This window comes from Myripristis murdjan, chromosome 22, assembly GCF_902150065.1.
Source record: "Myripristis murdjan chromosome 22, fMyrMur1.1, whole genome shotgun sequence".
NCBI lineage: Eukaryota > Metazoa > Chordata > Actinopteri > Holocentriformes > Holocentridae > Myripristis > Myripristis murdjan.
This window is the reverse complement of record NC_044001.1, coordinates 20,565,535-20,583,005: the sequence shown is the minus strand read 5'-3', so window position 1 is coordinate 20,583,005 and position 17,471 is coordinate 20,565,535. Positions and strand designations below refer to the sequence as shown.

Sequence of the window (17,471 nt, the reverse complement as noted above, 5' to 3'; positions counted from 1 at the left end):
CTCACTAATTCCAAATGTGGTTGGAAATCACATTCTGACACGCAATGTGACTGAGATACTATCAATATGCAGAAAGTTTTCCACCACCACCACCACACACACTGCCTCCTTCATGATGATGCAGGTGCTGGCTGGTTTCAGGTGAGTGAGCGAGTGCTTATTCATGTACACAGAAAACAGCAGCGAGAAATATTTCAGCCAAACAAGATGAAAATAAAAATATGCCACACAACGTGCAGCAAGAACGCAGGGGACATGGTGGAGACTGCTCTTCAAATTCTGACCATGCACTCTCTGTATACGTTTCAATTTAAAGAGGTGGATTTATTTTGATATTATATTATGTTTTTTTATTCACGCTCAGCAATATTACCTAGTGCTGACTTGGAGATATGGTATGATGTGGGGAAAAGGCTCATGGAAACTCTTTGTCTGCAGGGTATGAATTGATTGGCAGGAGAAACATAAGTCATTCTGTGGCGCATTATTGTGAAAGCATGCACCGAAGGAAAAGACCTGAAGGGGCAAGATCACTCTCTATTGCGTCTGCCATGAAATATCATCCATTTAAAGGGAGTCAGTTCTCACTATTTAGGTCTAACGTCATGCATGAGGTCATGCAGTTGCTAAAAGTATGTCAGATTACGCTCATTTCAGCGGTCCTAGTTATGTTCTCATTTCATACCACAAGGGCCGCACTCTGCCAAGGCATATTTGGTTTCATGTTAGGCTAATTGTAAACAATGTCTGTGGTCCTGTGCATCGCTCTAGGGCCCCACTCACATGTTTGTACATTGCACTCAGGTGATGAATGTTTCATGGGGAGAAAGACAAAACTAGCGTGCAGGGTGACACCAGGATCCAGGGTGTTAAAAGGCACACCTCTGAAGGAGCGGTAAGTGTCTGAGGTCATTTAACCCAGATAGGAGGAACATGAGATTGACAAGCAGACAGACACACAGAAGTGAACCTTTCTTTTTTGGCAACCGTTTAATTTTTAATAAACAGCAACTTAAACTTCTTCATATGTACAGACTAATAAAAATAGAAGTGACATGACATGGAAATCTCTTTAAACTGGCATTTGTTTGCGCAAAAGAATATAACAGTCTAACAACATTTTTGTTGTACAGTTTGATCAATAAGTACATCCATATTACAGTAGAATCATTTAACCAATTGATTTTTGTCATAAAACTCAACAACCATTACCATCTCTCACCAAGTATACATGCTGCCCACTGAGCAATACAATGCAGCGGCTAATCTATACAGTCTATATTCAGTACTTGACAGCATCTGGACATTGTAATGGAAAGCAAAAACATGTGGGATGCTCTCCTGCCAGGTCCTGTCATTCCAGCAGTGACCCTATGAAGATCTCTGTTATTTTTGGTTTGTGAAGAAGAGGTGTGAGAATGTTGGAGTGAGACCTCCCACACTTCCTGTAAGGCTGCTGTTTGGGACCGTACCAGACCAAACTAAACAGAATCCGAACAGGATCGCTTTCCTCAGGCCTGTCAGTCAACTCCTGAAAAAAACTTTCAGATATTGTGTTTTCCCCAGTAACATCTGATCTCATGTTATCTAGCTACATGAAAAAATATCTCCCTCTGTGATGGCACCATGGAGACTGTCCTGCATCCTGAAGCCTGCAAACATTTTCCTACTTCTCCGCCTGTCTGTCAGCAAGAGAGTAATACTTTCTTCACAATTGTTTTGCACTTTCTGAGCACATATCCTTTTTTAATTTTAGTTGTGCAACAGCAAATGCCAAGTGTGTAATGAAAAAAACCAAGATGATCTATCCTCCGGGCTCTATCTAACTCTGAATCTGACTGCAGTGGGCTAAAGAAAGATAACGGCGGAGCAGCTGAAGCTCAGGAGGTTCAGCAGAAAGGTGCTTCCGTGTTGTGGGTGTGTGCCCCTACAGGGCTGAACGCAGAGGCTTCCTCATGCACGGTAAGCCAAGGTACACATCAAAGGAGCCATCTTCTTTTCTCACCATTGCACCAATTGCTGGCAGCCATTCTTCCCTCTGTCGCTGAACCACATCCTGAAGTGAGAGCAAGCCTTATTAGTGCACCTAGGCACACTCAGAGACAGAATTGTCCTCGGGGAGATAAATAAGGATGGTGGTTTTAACACAGTGAGAATCGTCTGGAGTTGATGTTCATCTTGGTGAGGCCCAGATGCTTGAGAGGGGTGGACAGAGCGAAAGCGGCCTTCATGGGGATGTCGCAGAGTAGATCTGACTCCTCGCCGCACTCTTCCAGCTCATATGTGGCGTCGTCAAGCATCTCCTTGTGGCGGTGGCACACCTGCTCCACTTTCAGCCGGTGGATCTCCCCCCGCAGACGGATCAGCTGGCGGGCCAGACGGTTGTCTTGAACCTGCATCTCTCTCTGGGGAGCAAGGGAGGGAGGGATGGTGAGAACAAGGGAGGTTAGAGAGAGTGGGCGTCATTGAGAGTCCAAAAGGTCTGGGACCGGCTCTTGGACTGACTTGATATCTTATACTCTTTAATCTGCCTTCTCTGATAATGCTTGCAAGTCTGAGAGTGTGAGAACACAGCACTCCTATTGTCTCGCAAACTGTTTGTTTGAATGTGAGGACTGCATGAAGTCAGTCATGCCATTCTCTGTAAGCCAGGCGTTCATGCAAAGCACATCACCAACTATAGGTGAGTGACTCACCTATAGTTGGTAGGATAGCTGGTGCATGAGTGTGCATACAAGACTCCTAGTCATCTTAGTTTAAAACAGTTGTAATGGCTAAAAAAGAGCCTCTGTGATTCTCAAAAGTTTTGCAACTGGGAGGAACACAAGTTGGACACTATATGAATGATCTTTGAGAAAGATAAAGTGCTGAGAAGTCACTTACAAGCTCTTTCCTGAGAAACTCCAAAGCATCATCGATGGTATCAAAACCACAGATGTTGCGCACGACGAGCTCGGAATTGTCATCTCTCAAAATGACGGGCGTGTTTACGACCGGTCCCTCCGAGTCTGGATTTAGTGTGGAGCTGTCCGCTGAGCCCTCCTTCCACGGTCCGCTCTGGAGCCGCTCCTGCCACTCAAAATAGGACGGTCTGCGCGTCTGTAACTTCAGCTTCTCTGTGAGTGCTTTCACGCTGTCCAGATCCTCAGTGTCTGCCTCGGTCAGGTCATCTCCTCCAAACTCTTTAAAATCCATTGGTGCCGCGAGGAAAGTTTGAAATGAACGAGGCTGCACTGAAAAGACCTGGCACATTAAAGTGCGCCTGTTGGATTGGAAACTTGGCGTTTGGAGCGCTGCAGATCCTTGCCTCATTTATAGGGAGATAAGCAGCAGTGACCGCCCATATCCCTGCACAGCGGAGAGCTGCTAATTCATACAGCCTTCATGTGGTTTATCCCCCAGCGTTCCTGGAAACAACAACAACAATATTATTATTGTTGCTATTATTATTATTATTATTATTATTATTATTATTATTAGTAGTAGTAGTAGTAGTAGTAGTAGTAGTAGTAGTAGTAAGCACTTTACATTGCAGAAATTACAAAGTCCCTGTCATAATATCTAATAAACAGTTGCAAGACAGCAGCAAAAATAAAATTTCTCATTGTTACTTGCTTACAAAAGTTGATATAATACAAGACCAGTGAGACATAAAAGATAAAAAATGATACAAAAGAGACACTGAAGGAAAACAAGATAAAAACGATGACGATGAATAGTAAAGGGACGATAATTTGATTATATTTCTCAGAGAGGGGCTTGCCGAGATTATTATTTTGACTAAATAAAAATAAGCTTTATAATTGTGGCTTTTTGTGTGGTCTATCAGAGTAATTATTTAAAGTAAATGTCAAGGTGTTAGATTTCTTAAATCAGGTGTGATTAGAACTGTTGCCGTTACTCTGTTTGCATATTTTCTTACATTTTCTCCAAAAAAGCAGATCATTAGATTGTCAGAGTTTATTTACCGAACTTGCTCGTCTAAATCTGACAGCATGCTGCCATCTAGTGGCCGCCGGTCATATTGCAAGTATCTCCAACTGTATCTCTCTCTCTCTCTCTCTCTCTCACACACACACACACACACACACACACACACACACACACACACACACACACACACACACACCCTACCGAGTATACCACTTGTTTAATTCCAGTGAAATCGCTGACCAGGTGACCAGGAGACCGTCACACTTCAGTTTCTTTGTCAGGAAACTGTCACTTCCGTCTTTTGTGCCACAAGACATTTTCACATTAACCACATAACTTTAAAAAAAAACGACAACCTAGGGGTCTGAGCAGGGCTGGGAGAAAATGAAAGTCTATTTATAGGTTTCTTATCACCAAACAAACAGATAACAGCCACCCTTACCAGACTGCTACCAAGGGGGAGGGAGCTGATCTGGTGCAAGAATCACGTTTTCATTTTCAGGCTTGAGTAAGCGAGGGGCGAGGAAGTGAGTTGCAGTTGAGGGGCCGGGACATTTGTTGCTCAGAGGCGGAAGACTTTGCCTCAGCACAGAGTTGATGGAGTTTTCCGAGCACATCAAAACCGCCAATGTCGAGGATGTGGTACTCCGGCAGCCGTTTCACCCACCGGCCAGAGGCACCCTGTGCATCACCGGGCATCACCTCCTGTTCTCGGACAGGGAGGAGGGCAGCTTCGGCCAGGTCCTCCTGCTCCTCAGGAACATCGATGCCATTGAGAAAAGGTGAGGCGCAGTGTGACAGCTGAGTCACCAATAAACTCAACAATAAACTTAACAAGGCATTTAGTTAAGGATTCAATTAAAAACATTTCTACAGGTAAGGAAAAAGTCATTAGCAGGTGAGTGAGAGCTCATTTTTTGTAATGCAAGTAATTTCAAACAATTTCTTGAAATAAGGCACTTCAACCAGTTTCATGTGATACTTTACCCAAGAGAATACATTAACTTGATCTCATTGGAAACAAATGAATTATCACACCATATTGGCAGGGTTTTCCTCACTTCAACACAAATTCAGGGCTGCTCATATGGACAGCATCAAACTTGATAATAATGTTGCTTCAATACCATTATATTGATATTGTGATTATATTTTATATTTATATTTACATACAAGATGTTTTTTTTTTTTTTTTTTTTTTTTTTTTTGATAAATCATCATTAGTAATGTGGATACGATGAACAGATGAACAGTTAAAAATTATCCAGAAAATTGCATCTCTTAAAACAAAAACAACACAATGCCATATCGTGATATAACAATATCCAAAAGGCCAGATGATATCGGGTCTCATATCATGATATTGATATAAAATCAATATATCGCCTAGCCCTAAAGTCTCCTAAGAAGCATAAATGTCCCCTAAAGTCATTAAATGACTGTTAAAATTGATCTTTTTTTTTTCACTGAAATGTACTGTGGTTGGAAAAAATAAATACAAATATCCACACTAATCAACATGAACTAATCAATATTGCAGCTGGCTGGTTGGTGCTGGTGGTTGCATGACTGTCTAATTCATGTCTAATTACCTTTATCCTTCAAATCTTTCTAACCAGTGTGGAAAACCTTTTGGGCTATTCGGGCCTCTTCTCTAATGCACGCCAGAGTGAAAGGTTGGACATCATTTGTGTTGCTGTGCGTATTTCTCTGCCAGGCGCTCTTCTCCTGCCCACAGTGCTGAGGTTGGGGAAATGTGCCAATTCTTCACAAGTTGACAGCAGTTCCCCTTTCACGTCAGCCTCCAGACATGCTTTCACTACTGTGCTGTACTGCATATTGCCTGCCACAAACACTCTTTTCTTTGCATTGCTTAACCACTTGATAAATGGACTGTTAAACGAGGGAAAACAAAGCTAGGCTGCACGCCTTTTTGTCAGCAAGAGAGACTCCCCTCCCACACACAGCCCGGCTGGCTGGGTTTGCCCTGCTGTCCTTTCCTGCTGCCAGTAAAACTTTCCTGCTAAAGCCAAAACATGGGGTGCTGAGGGGGGAGGACGTGAGGGTATTGTTTTCATTGTCTTGCATAGGATTCATAATGTGTGTATGTGTGCAGGATATCTGGATCCTCAGGGACCATCACCATCAAGTGTAAGGACCTGTGTGTGCTCCAGCTCGATATCCCAGGCATGGAGCAGTGCCTCAACATCGCCCACTCTATTGAGGTACAATATAATCCCACCGCCCGTAACCTTAACAGACTATCTTTGGTGTAATATCTACAAAAGTTATACATTTCATGTTTCTGCTGATTTTTTGTCTAAAGCAAGCCATCATATTTCAGAACTGTGATATCATTTTTCCTGCTATCCAGTCATTGATTTCTATTCATGCAACTGCGATATTAAAATGAACTTCCAGAGACCTCAAACTTTCTTCACACCAGTACTGCATCATCGTAATAATGTCGTCCACATTAGTTTCCCCAAAAGCAGCATCACTGTTGTGTTTTGATGAATTGAAACTGGGCAGAGTGAAACGGTCTATCCAACAGAAAATAGTCCCCAGGGAAACCTTAGTTTTACACAACTAATTATCAGTTCCGTGATTTATGAATAGCAAAGACTTTGTTAACCACAAAAGCAGAACATTATAATGTGGGAGTAAATTGTTGTAAATGGGCCAAACATTCAAAATCACTGGTGTGGTCCTCTTATCATGTAAACAGAGAACACAACAGTAAGGGATTCAGCAGCTGTTTTTCTCTTTCTTCCTTTCCTTTAATATTGCTGAGCATTTCCTCTTTGCATCCTTTCCTCCTCCTCTCTGTCTCCAGCATTATGGTCCGCAAACAATTTTTTATAGCCTCTCTGTCTGTCTCTCTCCCTCTCTCTCTAGATTCTGTCCTCTCTGGACCATGTGTCGGAGATGTACCCCTTCTTTTACAGGCCTGCTCATCTCAGCCTAGAGGACCAGTGGGGTCTCTCAACCCCCGAGAGGCACTACGCTCAAATGGAAGAGCTGGTAAGAAACATGTACATCTATGTACGTGTGCCTGTACATACATGCTGCTATGCAAATATACACACGCGTACAGGAATGCGCTGTAACCAACCAGAGACACGTCCCGCATACACCCTTGTTAGTGTAATGCACACAGGAACGTACGTACACACACACACTCGGAGACAATCACTGCCAACAGTGATCCGAGCAGCCACGTGACTGGAAAATATCAGGCAAACAGAATGTGGGGGTCAAGATGCAGGACATCCTCTGGTGCTGAGAGTGCAGAACAATCTCCGCATAGCTTACATGTGTTTTCCCTTTACTTCAGAGTGGCTGGATCGTAGAGTTTATGCATTAGATGTGCTGCCAGCAGTTGGAATCCTTGCTTACACTTAACAGATCCTCCTGCGGGAATGCTGTTACGGTGCAGCAAGTGGTAGACGATCCTGAGGGCATTGCTACATGTGCCAACAAGCCACAGAGAACCTATAAAATGCATACAGTGTTTCACAGATACAGTATTCCCACAACATGTGGAATGCGCTTACAGTACATAGGGAGGCGGAGAGCATGTCCACTGATTCAGGGGTTTCTGAACTTCCTTAGTGCTCCCAAGTTGACTTCCATTAAGCCACAAACAATTATAAGAAGTGATTTAGCCCTGGAAACCCTGATATGAAAAGATAATTTGGTTTACTCCAAAACTTTCTACTAAAGAGCAGTGAGTTATCATTGTCTAAATAAAACTGGATATACCAACAAGTTTCTGCTTCCCTCATTCCTCTGGTCCATCCTTTGACATAAAGTGATCACAGACCACCCAGGTTTGTGAACATGAGTACTCTATAAGTATTGAAGTTCACATATTTTTTTTAAACAGTTATCCTTCACTGTGACTGCCAGTGATCACCTCTCTCCTGTTTGCAGCATGAGAAGTGGAGACTGAGCCATGTGAACAGAGACTACTCCGTTTGTCCCTCCTACCCTCCCGCTGTCATTGTCCCCAAGGCCATCGATGATGACCAGCTGGCGAGGGTGGCCAAGTTCAGACAGGGAGGACGCTTCCCCGTGCTCTGCTACTACCACAGGAAGAACGGCATGGTGAGGCGTTCACCCTGTGTGTATGAGACAGAGACAGAGAGACGTAAAAGAATACTACAACGTTTTGGGCAAAATGCCGTTTTTCCGACTTACCCAGGCAGAGACAAGATGTTCGATACCATTTTCACCTCTGTACGTCCAGTGGTTTGGTTCCAGTGGGTAGCATTTCATGTTAGCTTAGCATAATGACTTGAAGTCAATGGGAGTCATTACCCTAGCTCTGTCAAAGTGAAAAAAATAAACCTTACAAAAACACTGAAGCTGTCATATTTACACAGTGTGTTATGTGTATTTGAAATTCACGTCTTGGGGTAAAAAAAAAGCCATTTTAGGAGAAGTTAGATGGTGGAAGTTTAACTCCTGAACACATTTATCCTTCTGTCTATCACAGCAATCCATGCACCGCTGAAGGAAGACACAAATTAACTTAAAAAAAAAAAACACCTAAAACATCTCTCATTGTTTCTATGGGACCTATAGGATTCACCCATAGGTATTTTTGCTCATCAGGTTATCATGCGCAGCAGTCAGCCGCTGCAAGGAGCCAATAGGAAGCGCTGCAGGGAGGATGAGTTAGTCCTCCAGGCTGTGATGGACGGCTCCGACAAAGGTTACATCATCGACACCCGGTCCAGTCAACAGGCGCAGCAGGCCCGGATGACAGGCGGGGGGTTTGAGTCCAAATCCAGCTACAACTGCTGGAAGAGACTGCACAGACAGATGGAAAGGTGTGTGTGTGTGTGCACGTGTGTGTGTGTGTTGGATAGTGGATGCTGTCCCTCACCATTAAATGAAAAAGGTCTCTCCCATCAAGGTGATTCCCCACTGCATTTCCCTGCAAGTGTCCAAGTTTCTATCTGTCTCCATGTATACGTGTGTGTGTGTGTGTGTGTGTGTGTGTAGGGGTAAAGCCCTGCAGGAGAGTCTAATCAAATTGGTGGAGGCCTGTGGCGACCAGTCCCACAATATGGACCGCTGGCTCAGTAAGCTGGAGAACTCCAAGTGGCTGTCTCACGTCCAGACGGCGCTGTCGACTGCTGGCCTGCTGGCAGAGTGTGTGGAGAGGTGGGTACCACGTCTGCTCTGATGCCGGGGTCACGCTTAATATGAAACACATTTTTTATTCGCTGAAAGTGGTACACACAGTGCTATGCAAGGATGCCCTGGTTCAAATGTATTGAAGTGAAATTGACCGGTCATGGTCAGAGTGATCTCTGTGATCTTTGTTCCTTCCTAAATTAATTCATCTCATTCTTATTTTATTTTATTAACTTCATTTACCAGGCAAGTCATTGAAGAACACATTCTCATTTCTTGTAAGAGCCTTGCAAGCAGGAAAAGGCATTTTATCTCAGCACTGTGGGAAAAGAGAAAGAAAAGCCAACACCGAGACAAAAAGGCTTTCAGCTCTCAGAAAATAACATAATTAATTCAGTAATAATGAAAGAGAAAGTAAAGCAGAGGCACAAGGTAGCACATGGAAGGACTTGAGGACAGCAAACAGCATGGCAAATAGTACCATCAACAAGAACCAAAAGAAATTAAAATGTGACAAAGACAGACAGCAACAACAATAGAGACGTTTGTGTAGATATTTTGCTGAGAAACAGTTGCAGGTGGGCACGTGAATATCAGTGATAGAGTCTTGGAAGGCAGAGAGCGCAATGAAATTGTCCATTTTCACAGTTTTTTTTTTTGCAACCCATTCCAGTCAGTGGGAGAAGCAAAGTGGAATGTGGAGTGCCAGAGGGAGGTGTGAACTCTGGAAACTTTTTCTGCATTTATGGGAAACGATGTAGAGGCAGCTCATTAAGTTTGATCCAGGCTTTCTTTATATTCAAGGTTAAAGCTGAACTTGGCAAGATTTTTAAGTAAAACTACTAGAGCCTGACCAATATGTCGATCATCCAATAGTATCAGCTAATATTGGCCTATCAGATATATCACAGTCCCAGGCTTTTTTTTTTTTTTTTTTTTTTTTAGGGTAAATTTGGTTTGGGATTTTGGTAATTTAGAAAAGAATATCTTATCCTTTTTCTTAATTCAAGTTTAATTATTATTGGTCTAATTAATAATGGATATTACTGCTGCTTTTGCTGTTACTACTACTAATAGTAATGATATTAATACTACTACTATTACTACTACTACTACTAATGATGATAATGATGATAATAATAATAATAATAATAATAATAATAATAATAATAATTGTAGGGTTTTTTTTCTATTTATAGTTATTTATAATTATTAATTCCCATCAGTGCACTGATGTCATTTTGGACAATAAAGCTGATATGTCAATATTGGAATTGTTTTACTCCCTAATATTGGAATCAGTGTCAGCCCCAAAAATCCGGAGTGAAGCTACAGCAGAGAAGACTGCAGTGCTTCATCTCCTAATTATTTTACATACTCATTATTATTATGATAATGATTGTAATGATGATGATATTTGATTTGGGTATGGTCTTGGACAGGAAATCTTGCATGAGTACAGGAAGTGATAAATCATAACTGAAGAGCATGACACAATAACAGTTTCCAAACATCGAGGAAGTGCTGCACTCAGAAAGCTAGACTCACCAGCAGTGGGTGAACCTTCTTATCACCACCACTCAGAGGAAGTGTAGGTCTGCAGAGTGCACAGTTTACTGACATCACACTACATGATTTGGGGGTATTTTGCTTCTTAAAATTCAGCTACAAATCGTTTTGGTGGGTAAAAATGCCTAGAGAGCTTTAAGGAGAGGTATTAGATATCATGTATATCCCTATATATATAATATGTTTATCCCTGTTAGACATACACACCCATATAGCCCCTACATGTGCATTTCTTCAGAGAAGTCAGAGCGCAGAGCCCCAGTATGTGGTTCAGAGTTCAGCTGCAACATGTTGGAGACCTTCAGTGTGACTGTTGTTTTTGCTCAGGGACGGTCATTCGGTCCTGGTTCATGGCTCTGAGGGGACAGACTCCACTCTGCTGGTCAGCACTCTGGCTCAGCTCATCATGGACCCGTCCTGCCGCACACTAGAGGGCTTCCTCGCTCTGCTAGAGAGGGAGTGGGTGCAGGTGAGTGTGTGTGTTTTTTATGTGCATGCATGTGTGTAGGCAGGCATGTAGCTGCAAATGTCCTGAAAGGCGAAACGTTATGAGGATATTGAGAGGTCTAACTCTAGCAAATGCTGACTAGAATACATTTCTGGCATATGTCACAGGATGCAAAATTCATCAATATTACAAATTGTCACATAAGCTCTCCCATTGTCCTGGAGGAGATCACATTCTGTCTTTGAAATGAAAAAAAAAAAAAAAAAAAAAAAAAAAAAAACCTCTCCAGTATTCATATTAATAGTCAAATTAATCAAAAGGGCATTTTGCACACATAATGCAGCATGTCTTTTGGCCCTTAAAAAGCATTTAAAAGGCATAAATGTAATTTTAAATTTAAGTACACAAATATGAGGCATTAAAAGTCATTAGTCTTAAATTAGAATTCATGAGACCTCATTTCAACATGATTCTTATTTTTATTTTTATTTTTATACATATTTATTTTTCGTCAAAATTAGATGCCCACCACTGAAAATAATAATGCTTCCTTACCTGCCGTTTCCTGCTGCATTTACCTCGGAATTTGCCAATTATAGATTAAAAAGACTCATTTTATACCTACCTTTCAGAGGAATCCAAGAAAATTGTTGTACTTAGCTTATGTGAGAAAAACTAAAGGTTATATTCAATTCTTAGAATCATCTAGTTCTTAACCCAGCCTGTTCCTGCCTTATTCTTACTTCTGTAATTGACCAAATGTAGAGTACTTGCCTTTACACTTACCTCCTTGACACTTAACTGAATAAAAGAGGTATAATTGGTCCAAAGAAGAGTCTTCATTTTTGAAAAATTATTATTATTGTTATTTTGTCCTAACAACTTGTAAATTGAGTTTTCTGATGCCTCCTTTCAATAAAGCTGCTAATTTTTTAGACATCAACTCCCAGACATGTTGTGTAAGACTTGAAAGTTTTCAAGTGTGAACAAACCTTAGAAATGCAGAAGAAACATGAACAATCAAAAGAAAGTGTTCCAAATATCTGAATATCTAAATAACCTAAAGAACTGAAAAAAACAAACAAAAAAACCCCTCAGCAAAAATCTTTATAGGTGACTTGGTTGCACCTAAGAAGAGGACATATATTAGTATTACTGCCATTAACATTTTGTTTTTTATTCTGACTTCAGTATGACCAAGTCTTGTAATTTCCCCAGTTTCCTCTTAGCAGGGCACGTTTTGACAAAAAACGTAACCCAGTACAGTACAGTGCTACTTTCACTAAATGAATTGGCTGTGACGTTACAGCTGCTGGTTAAAACTGTAGCTTTCACTTCCACAGCCACTCAGTCTGCAGGCATCCTTGTGTAAAAAAATACATGCAGGTGATGTAGACCTTTGCGGTTTTAGGCAGGTTTTGTCTGACAACATGATAACAATAGCTGCATCGTAAGCTGTGACTGGATGTGGTAGAAGCATAAAAAAACATTGAGGGAACTATTTCCAGGTTTCTGCCAGTCATGTACTCACAGGCGTGAATCTTGTTCCATAAGACTGACTCTCTAACCTCTTGATCATTGTTTGTCTAAAATCATTTTTGATGTCATTTTCGATACTGATACTGACACCTGTATGCTTTGGACTGATGTTGTTAATATGCAATATTTTGTGCTCATATTCAGTGTCTTTTAATTGGAAGAATCCACAAAATCACAGGTTTTCAGTGTTGGACTGAAAAGCCTCTGAAACAGAATGTAGGTCATATTGCATCGAAACTGTACTACCTGAACCTCTACTACTGCAGCTTCTACTAATACTACCAATAAATAAACACAGTAGTAATAAAACATACTCATGCCGGCTTATGTGGAATTTAATTTTTTTTTTTTAAAAATGACAAATTGTATAATACATCCAAAGCTGATCAATATAATATCAAACACTGTATGTGAGATCCATCATATCGGAGTGAGGTAGATGACACTGATACCCAATATTTAAACAAAGGCCAGTGTAACAGCAAAATATCAATCTAAACATGCTATATTACTTAATTTAAGTAATTATATAATTCAGTTGCTCTAGTAAAATATTGCTTACATTTATTTGTCACTTATATTGCCCTTAAGGTAACTACACAGTCACATGTTTGTCATTACATAAAGTGTGGCCATCTGGAATAAATACAAATTTAGGTTATCACCAACCATAGGCCATTAATAACACTTTGGTCACATTAACACTACCACTTTGACTGCTCTGTTAACTTTTATGGCAGGTGTCCAGTAGTTTTCAGATGTTGGAACAAAACCTTTAACAGAGCCTTGTCGGGCTTGAAAGCCTCTCAGCTTAGCCATCTTTCTGTGTCCCACCACACAATGCACCGCCTTGTTAAAACAGATTTTAATGCCAAAACCTACCAATAACTAAAAAACAACAAAACATTACTGATATAATTTAAGACCTGCCTACCAAAGGTGTGACTATGATTTAATTAAAAATATTTCAGCACCATGTTATTGAAAATTATATGAATGGAAGCAGTAATTTAATTTAAGCCTTGAATCAAAGTGTAACATGTGACCTTTACACATTGCATCAGGAAAATTCCACTGATTCCCAGTCTTACGAAATAAAGTCACTTCAGTAAATTGGCTCACAAGTGCAAAAATATATCTAACTGCTGCAAGAGAATTATAAAAACAGAAGTAAATTAAATATCCACTGCTGAGATTACACAGAACATGAAGACAAAGCATTTCACATCAAAACAAACAAAAAAAATTAACAGTGATTGTGTTTCTCTAGCACTGTGTCTAGGACCCAAGCCAAAGCAAATGTTTGACAGAGATAAGTAGAAAAGGATTGTAGATACAAAATGTACGGAATAAGGTATGATTTAAAAATGGACCTGCCCAGGCAGCCTCCCTCCCTGTGAAATAGATAAAGATAGAGGAATTGAATGAAAAATGAATGAATACATTTTATAACATAGGAATCATATTTGCTTTATTTAGGTTTGCATTCCTAAGTTATTAAGATGTTATGTCTACTCACGTTTAGCATGAATCTGTTTACTGAGCACATTCACAACTGAGGAGCTTCAAAGAAAAGTCGTACAAGGAGCAATAGCATAGCAGTACAGAGAACAAAGGTGTCTGCTTATATCAAAAAGTGTTGTACTTTGTGTGTGTACAATACAGTGTGTGTGTGTGTGTGTGTGTGTTTGTGTTTGTGCGTGTTCATTCTTACTTTGAAAAGTGTGGATTCTCCCCAGGCGGGTCACCAGTTCCAGCTGCGATGTGCCCACTCGGCCTACTCCCACGCGCGTCTCCAGCAGGAGGCGCCGATGTTTCTGCTGCTGCTGGACTGTGTGTGGCAGCTCTGGCACCAGTTCCCCCTGGCGCTGGGCTTCAGTGAGGCGCTGCTGCTCAGGCTGGCCACAGAGGCCTACGCCTCCAACTACGGCACCTTCCTCTGTAACAGCGATCAGGAGAGGTCAGTGTTGTTTTTGACCCGACTGGATGTGTTTGGGTGTTGTACTCCCTCTGCCCAGTGCAACACCCAACCACCTCAGTCTTCATTGTGCTTCTCCTTCACTCTCAGGTGTGCTGAAGGGGTCAAGGAGAAGACTCACTGTTTGTTCCAGGCCCTGCTGAGACCCAGGGAGAGGGACCGCTACTCCAACCCACTATATGAGCCCACAGAGCTGGCCATCTGGCCCTCAGTCCACCCCCAGTCCCTGCAGCTCTGGAGAGGTGAGGCTCTGTTCACATTTGGTATTATCTGGATGATCTGCTCACAAGTGGAGAGATCACTTATCTTTTTTTAAAGGTTTTTTTTTTTTTTTTTTTTAGCATTATTTGCTTTGTTTGGTAGTTATATTAGCTAGAGAAAGGAAAGGCAGGAGATAGAGAGGGGACGACATGCAGCAAAGGGCCTGGGCCAGAGTCGAACCCAAGCCACTGCAGTAAGAACTCAGCCTTGACAGGTGTTATGCGCTCCAGGTGAGCCACTGGGGCATGCTGACTGATCATTTTTCACACGTGGCATTATTATGGGTCTCAAATCCATTTGGAGCAATCACCCTCAGACCTTTCAGAATGACTTCTTCACATTCTTTTCATTCTTTCACTCTTCTGTACCTTACCAACTCCCCTTTTCTTACTCCTCATTTCTATTTTCCATTCTTTCACTCTCTTCCCAGTATTCGTCACCCATTCTAATCCCTACCTCTAGCCCATTCGCAGCTGTACCCAACCTGTCATCTCATGCAAAAACAAGCACCATTCTTCTGCTCCTTCTTTCCTCAAAGCGACCAGGTGGTCCTCCCCTGCTGTCAGGGACACAACAGGATGCACTGGTGTTCATGTTACATTTGGTATGTGGCCCAGTGCATCGCTGACCCCCTTTGAAGGTGATTTGGCTGATCAGATCACAGTGTGCCTCCAACACACATTGCACTCCTGTCACACCTGTACTTAGCACTGTCCACTTGTCACAGGAGATGGATGTTAGAATGGATGGATGATGGGTTGTTAGTTAGGCTACACCTGACTTTTTTTGACCTGTTAGTTACTTTGTTCATTTCCCGCCTTCCTATCTGATCAGCATATGATGTCTCCATTGTCACGTTTTTTTTTTTATGTTTCTGGTGACTTTAATGCCAAACAAGAATTTTCTTGCTGACTCATGCCTAGCTCTGTTCCAGAATGTTAATTTCCATGGCTAGACTGTTTTTAGCCGAGCCTGACTGGTAAGAATAGACAAGAGAAACGAGCAATCTGTAACCAGTGGTGGAGCCATACAGTTTTCATTGGGGTGGCCAGGCTGGGACCAGTGTTTATTTGGCACCGAAAATCGATGTCTTGACCATATTTCACCATCTACCCAGGCTTTTTTCTGAGGTGGACGTCAGAGGCTCGTCACCTGGAGGAGGCCCAAGAGGAGATAAGGAACATGGTCATTGAGTGGAGCAAGCTGACATGCTGATAAGGACCTTTTGTGATACATGGATAAGTGAAGATACAATATTTTGGATCATCAGCCTGATGCATTTTGGACACATGAGGATCAACATATTTCCACTGGCATGAATGCAGTAATTGCAGGATACCATGAAGATAAAGGCTGTTTTTTAGCCTAAGTGAAATATAATTTAGAGCCTGGACCACTTATCGACATCGATAAATCAATAAACAGGTGGATTATTAATGAGTAAAACATATTGTTTTATCACTAATATTTTTATGGATGAATAAATCTGAACGATTGGTTTTCCAAACACCCCCTTCCTGTTTTTTTTCTCAAGGAACGTACATAAACATAAAGAAGGAAGCACATTACGGCAACAGCCACCGGTGCCAGACTGTGCTGCCACTAGTGAATGGGACGGCATGGAAAATCCAACTGTAAACCACTATAGCTCTGCCATTTGAACTGTGACAGGACAGAGAATCTGCTATACTACAAAACATACTTTACATAATGCAGCCTGTTGGTTTTTGTCCATGGGACTCAAAATATCAGGAATCTGTAAAGCAGCTACATAAAACCTAGAGTGAGGCCTGCCACCTCCATAACCCTAATTTGGTACAATGACTGAATGTACAGGCAAATGGGCCTATTCTGGAGTAATGTTGATCTTATTATGTTAAGGTGATGTCCATCATCAATAGATAAGAGTCTGAGTTGTCCTTAACGAAGATGCAGTGCTGCGGCTGGACTCCTGATGTTTTGAGTCCAACCACAAAGACACCAAATGCACTCACTGGACAAAAAACAACATTTTCCATGACCTTCTCATTAACTTAAATACCAGTGGCACCACAGTCTTGCACCAGTTGCTGTCGGTGTCACGTGTTGTCTTTTACTTCTGTATGACTTCCTGTGATTGGTTGCTGAATGAGCATCAGTTTCACAACACCTGTTCAAGACCGGTGCTCTGGCGCCTCCCCATGGCCAAAACATTAACTTGAACAAAGCTGACATTTTGACGACTTTACAGTACTGCACTGTAAGACCAATATTGATAACTTCCGACAACTGTGTCCCAATATATCGAGTCTTCAAAATCGCACATCCAGCGAGCCTTACAAATGTTACCGGTGTGCAAGCTTTTCTGCTGTGCAATTGTTCCTTCATAAGTCTTGAAAACATAATATGTCTTCCGATAGAGAACAGAGTGTCTCTTTTCACCCGGGTGAGAACAGTCACTCGGCAGCTATTCTGCTATTTAGGCCTACACCTGTCCTCATCACCAAACTTTTTCTCTAAATGCCAAATGGTTTTACTTCAGTTTTAGAATGTAGTGAATATAGTAAATTTGTCCGCTAGATTTGGATGGATATACATATAAGTATGGTTCAATCT

At 41.6% G+C, this 17,471-nt stretch overlaps 2 protein-coding genes across 3 annotated transcripts; one reads left to right on the top strand and one right to left on the bottom strand.

The window, feature by feature from the left end:
- Positions 1-981: 981 nt before the first annotated feature.
- fam167b (family with sequence similarity 167 member B) lies at positions 982-3,302 on the bottom strand. The gene is made up of 2 exons (XM_030081749.1): positions 2,884-3,302; positions 982-2,405 (listed from the first exon to the last, which is right to left on the bottom strand). The coding sequence occupies exons 1-2, from the start codon at positions 3,250-3,252 to the stop codon at positions 2,142-2,144; spliced, it is 633 nt and encodes a 210-aa protein (XP_029937609.1). The 5' UTR covers positions 3,253-3,302; the 3' UTR covers positions 982-2,141.
- Positions 3,303-4,392: 1,090 nt separating this feature from the next.
- LOC115354329 (myotubularin-related protein 9) lies at positions 4,393-16,377 on the top strand. Of its 2 annotated transcripts, XM_030044677.1 has the most exons (11): positions 4,393-4,715; positions 5,553-5,609; positions 6,050-6,158; positions 6,832-6,957; positions 7,870-8,043; positions 8,554-8,771; positions 8,947-9,108; positions 10,978-11,119; positions 14,377-14,597; positions 14,706-14,857; positions 15,994-16,377. In XM_030044677.1, exons 1-11 carry the CDS (start codon positions 4,531-4,533, stop codon positions 16,089-16,091), a joined length of 1,644 nt encoding a protein of 547 aa, XP_029900537.1. In that variant the 5' UTR covers positions 4,393-4,530; the 3' UTR covers positions 16,092-16,377. The 2 variants fall into 2 exon arrangements, with proteins under 2 accessions (XP_029900537.1, XP_029900538.1); XM_030044678.1 differs by lacking the exon at positions 5,553-5,609.
- The last annotated feature ends 1,094 nt before the right edge of the window (positions 16,378-17,471 follow it).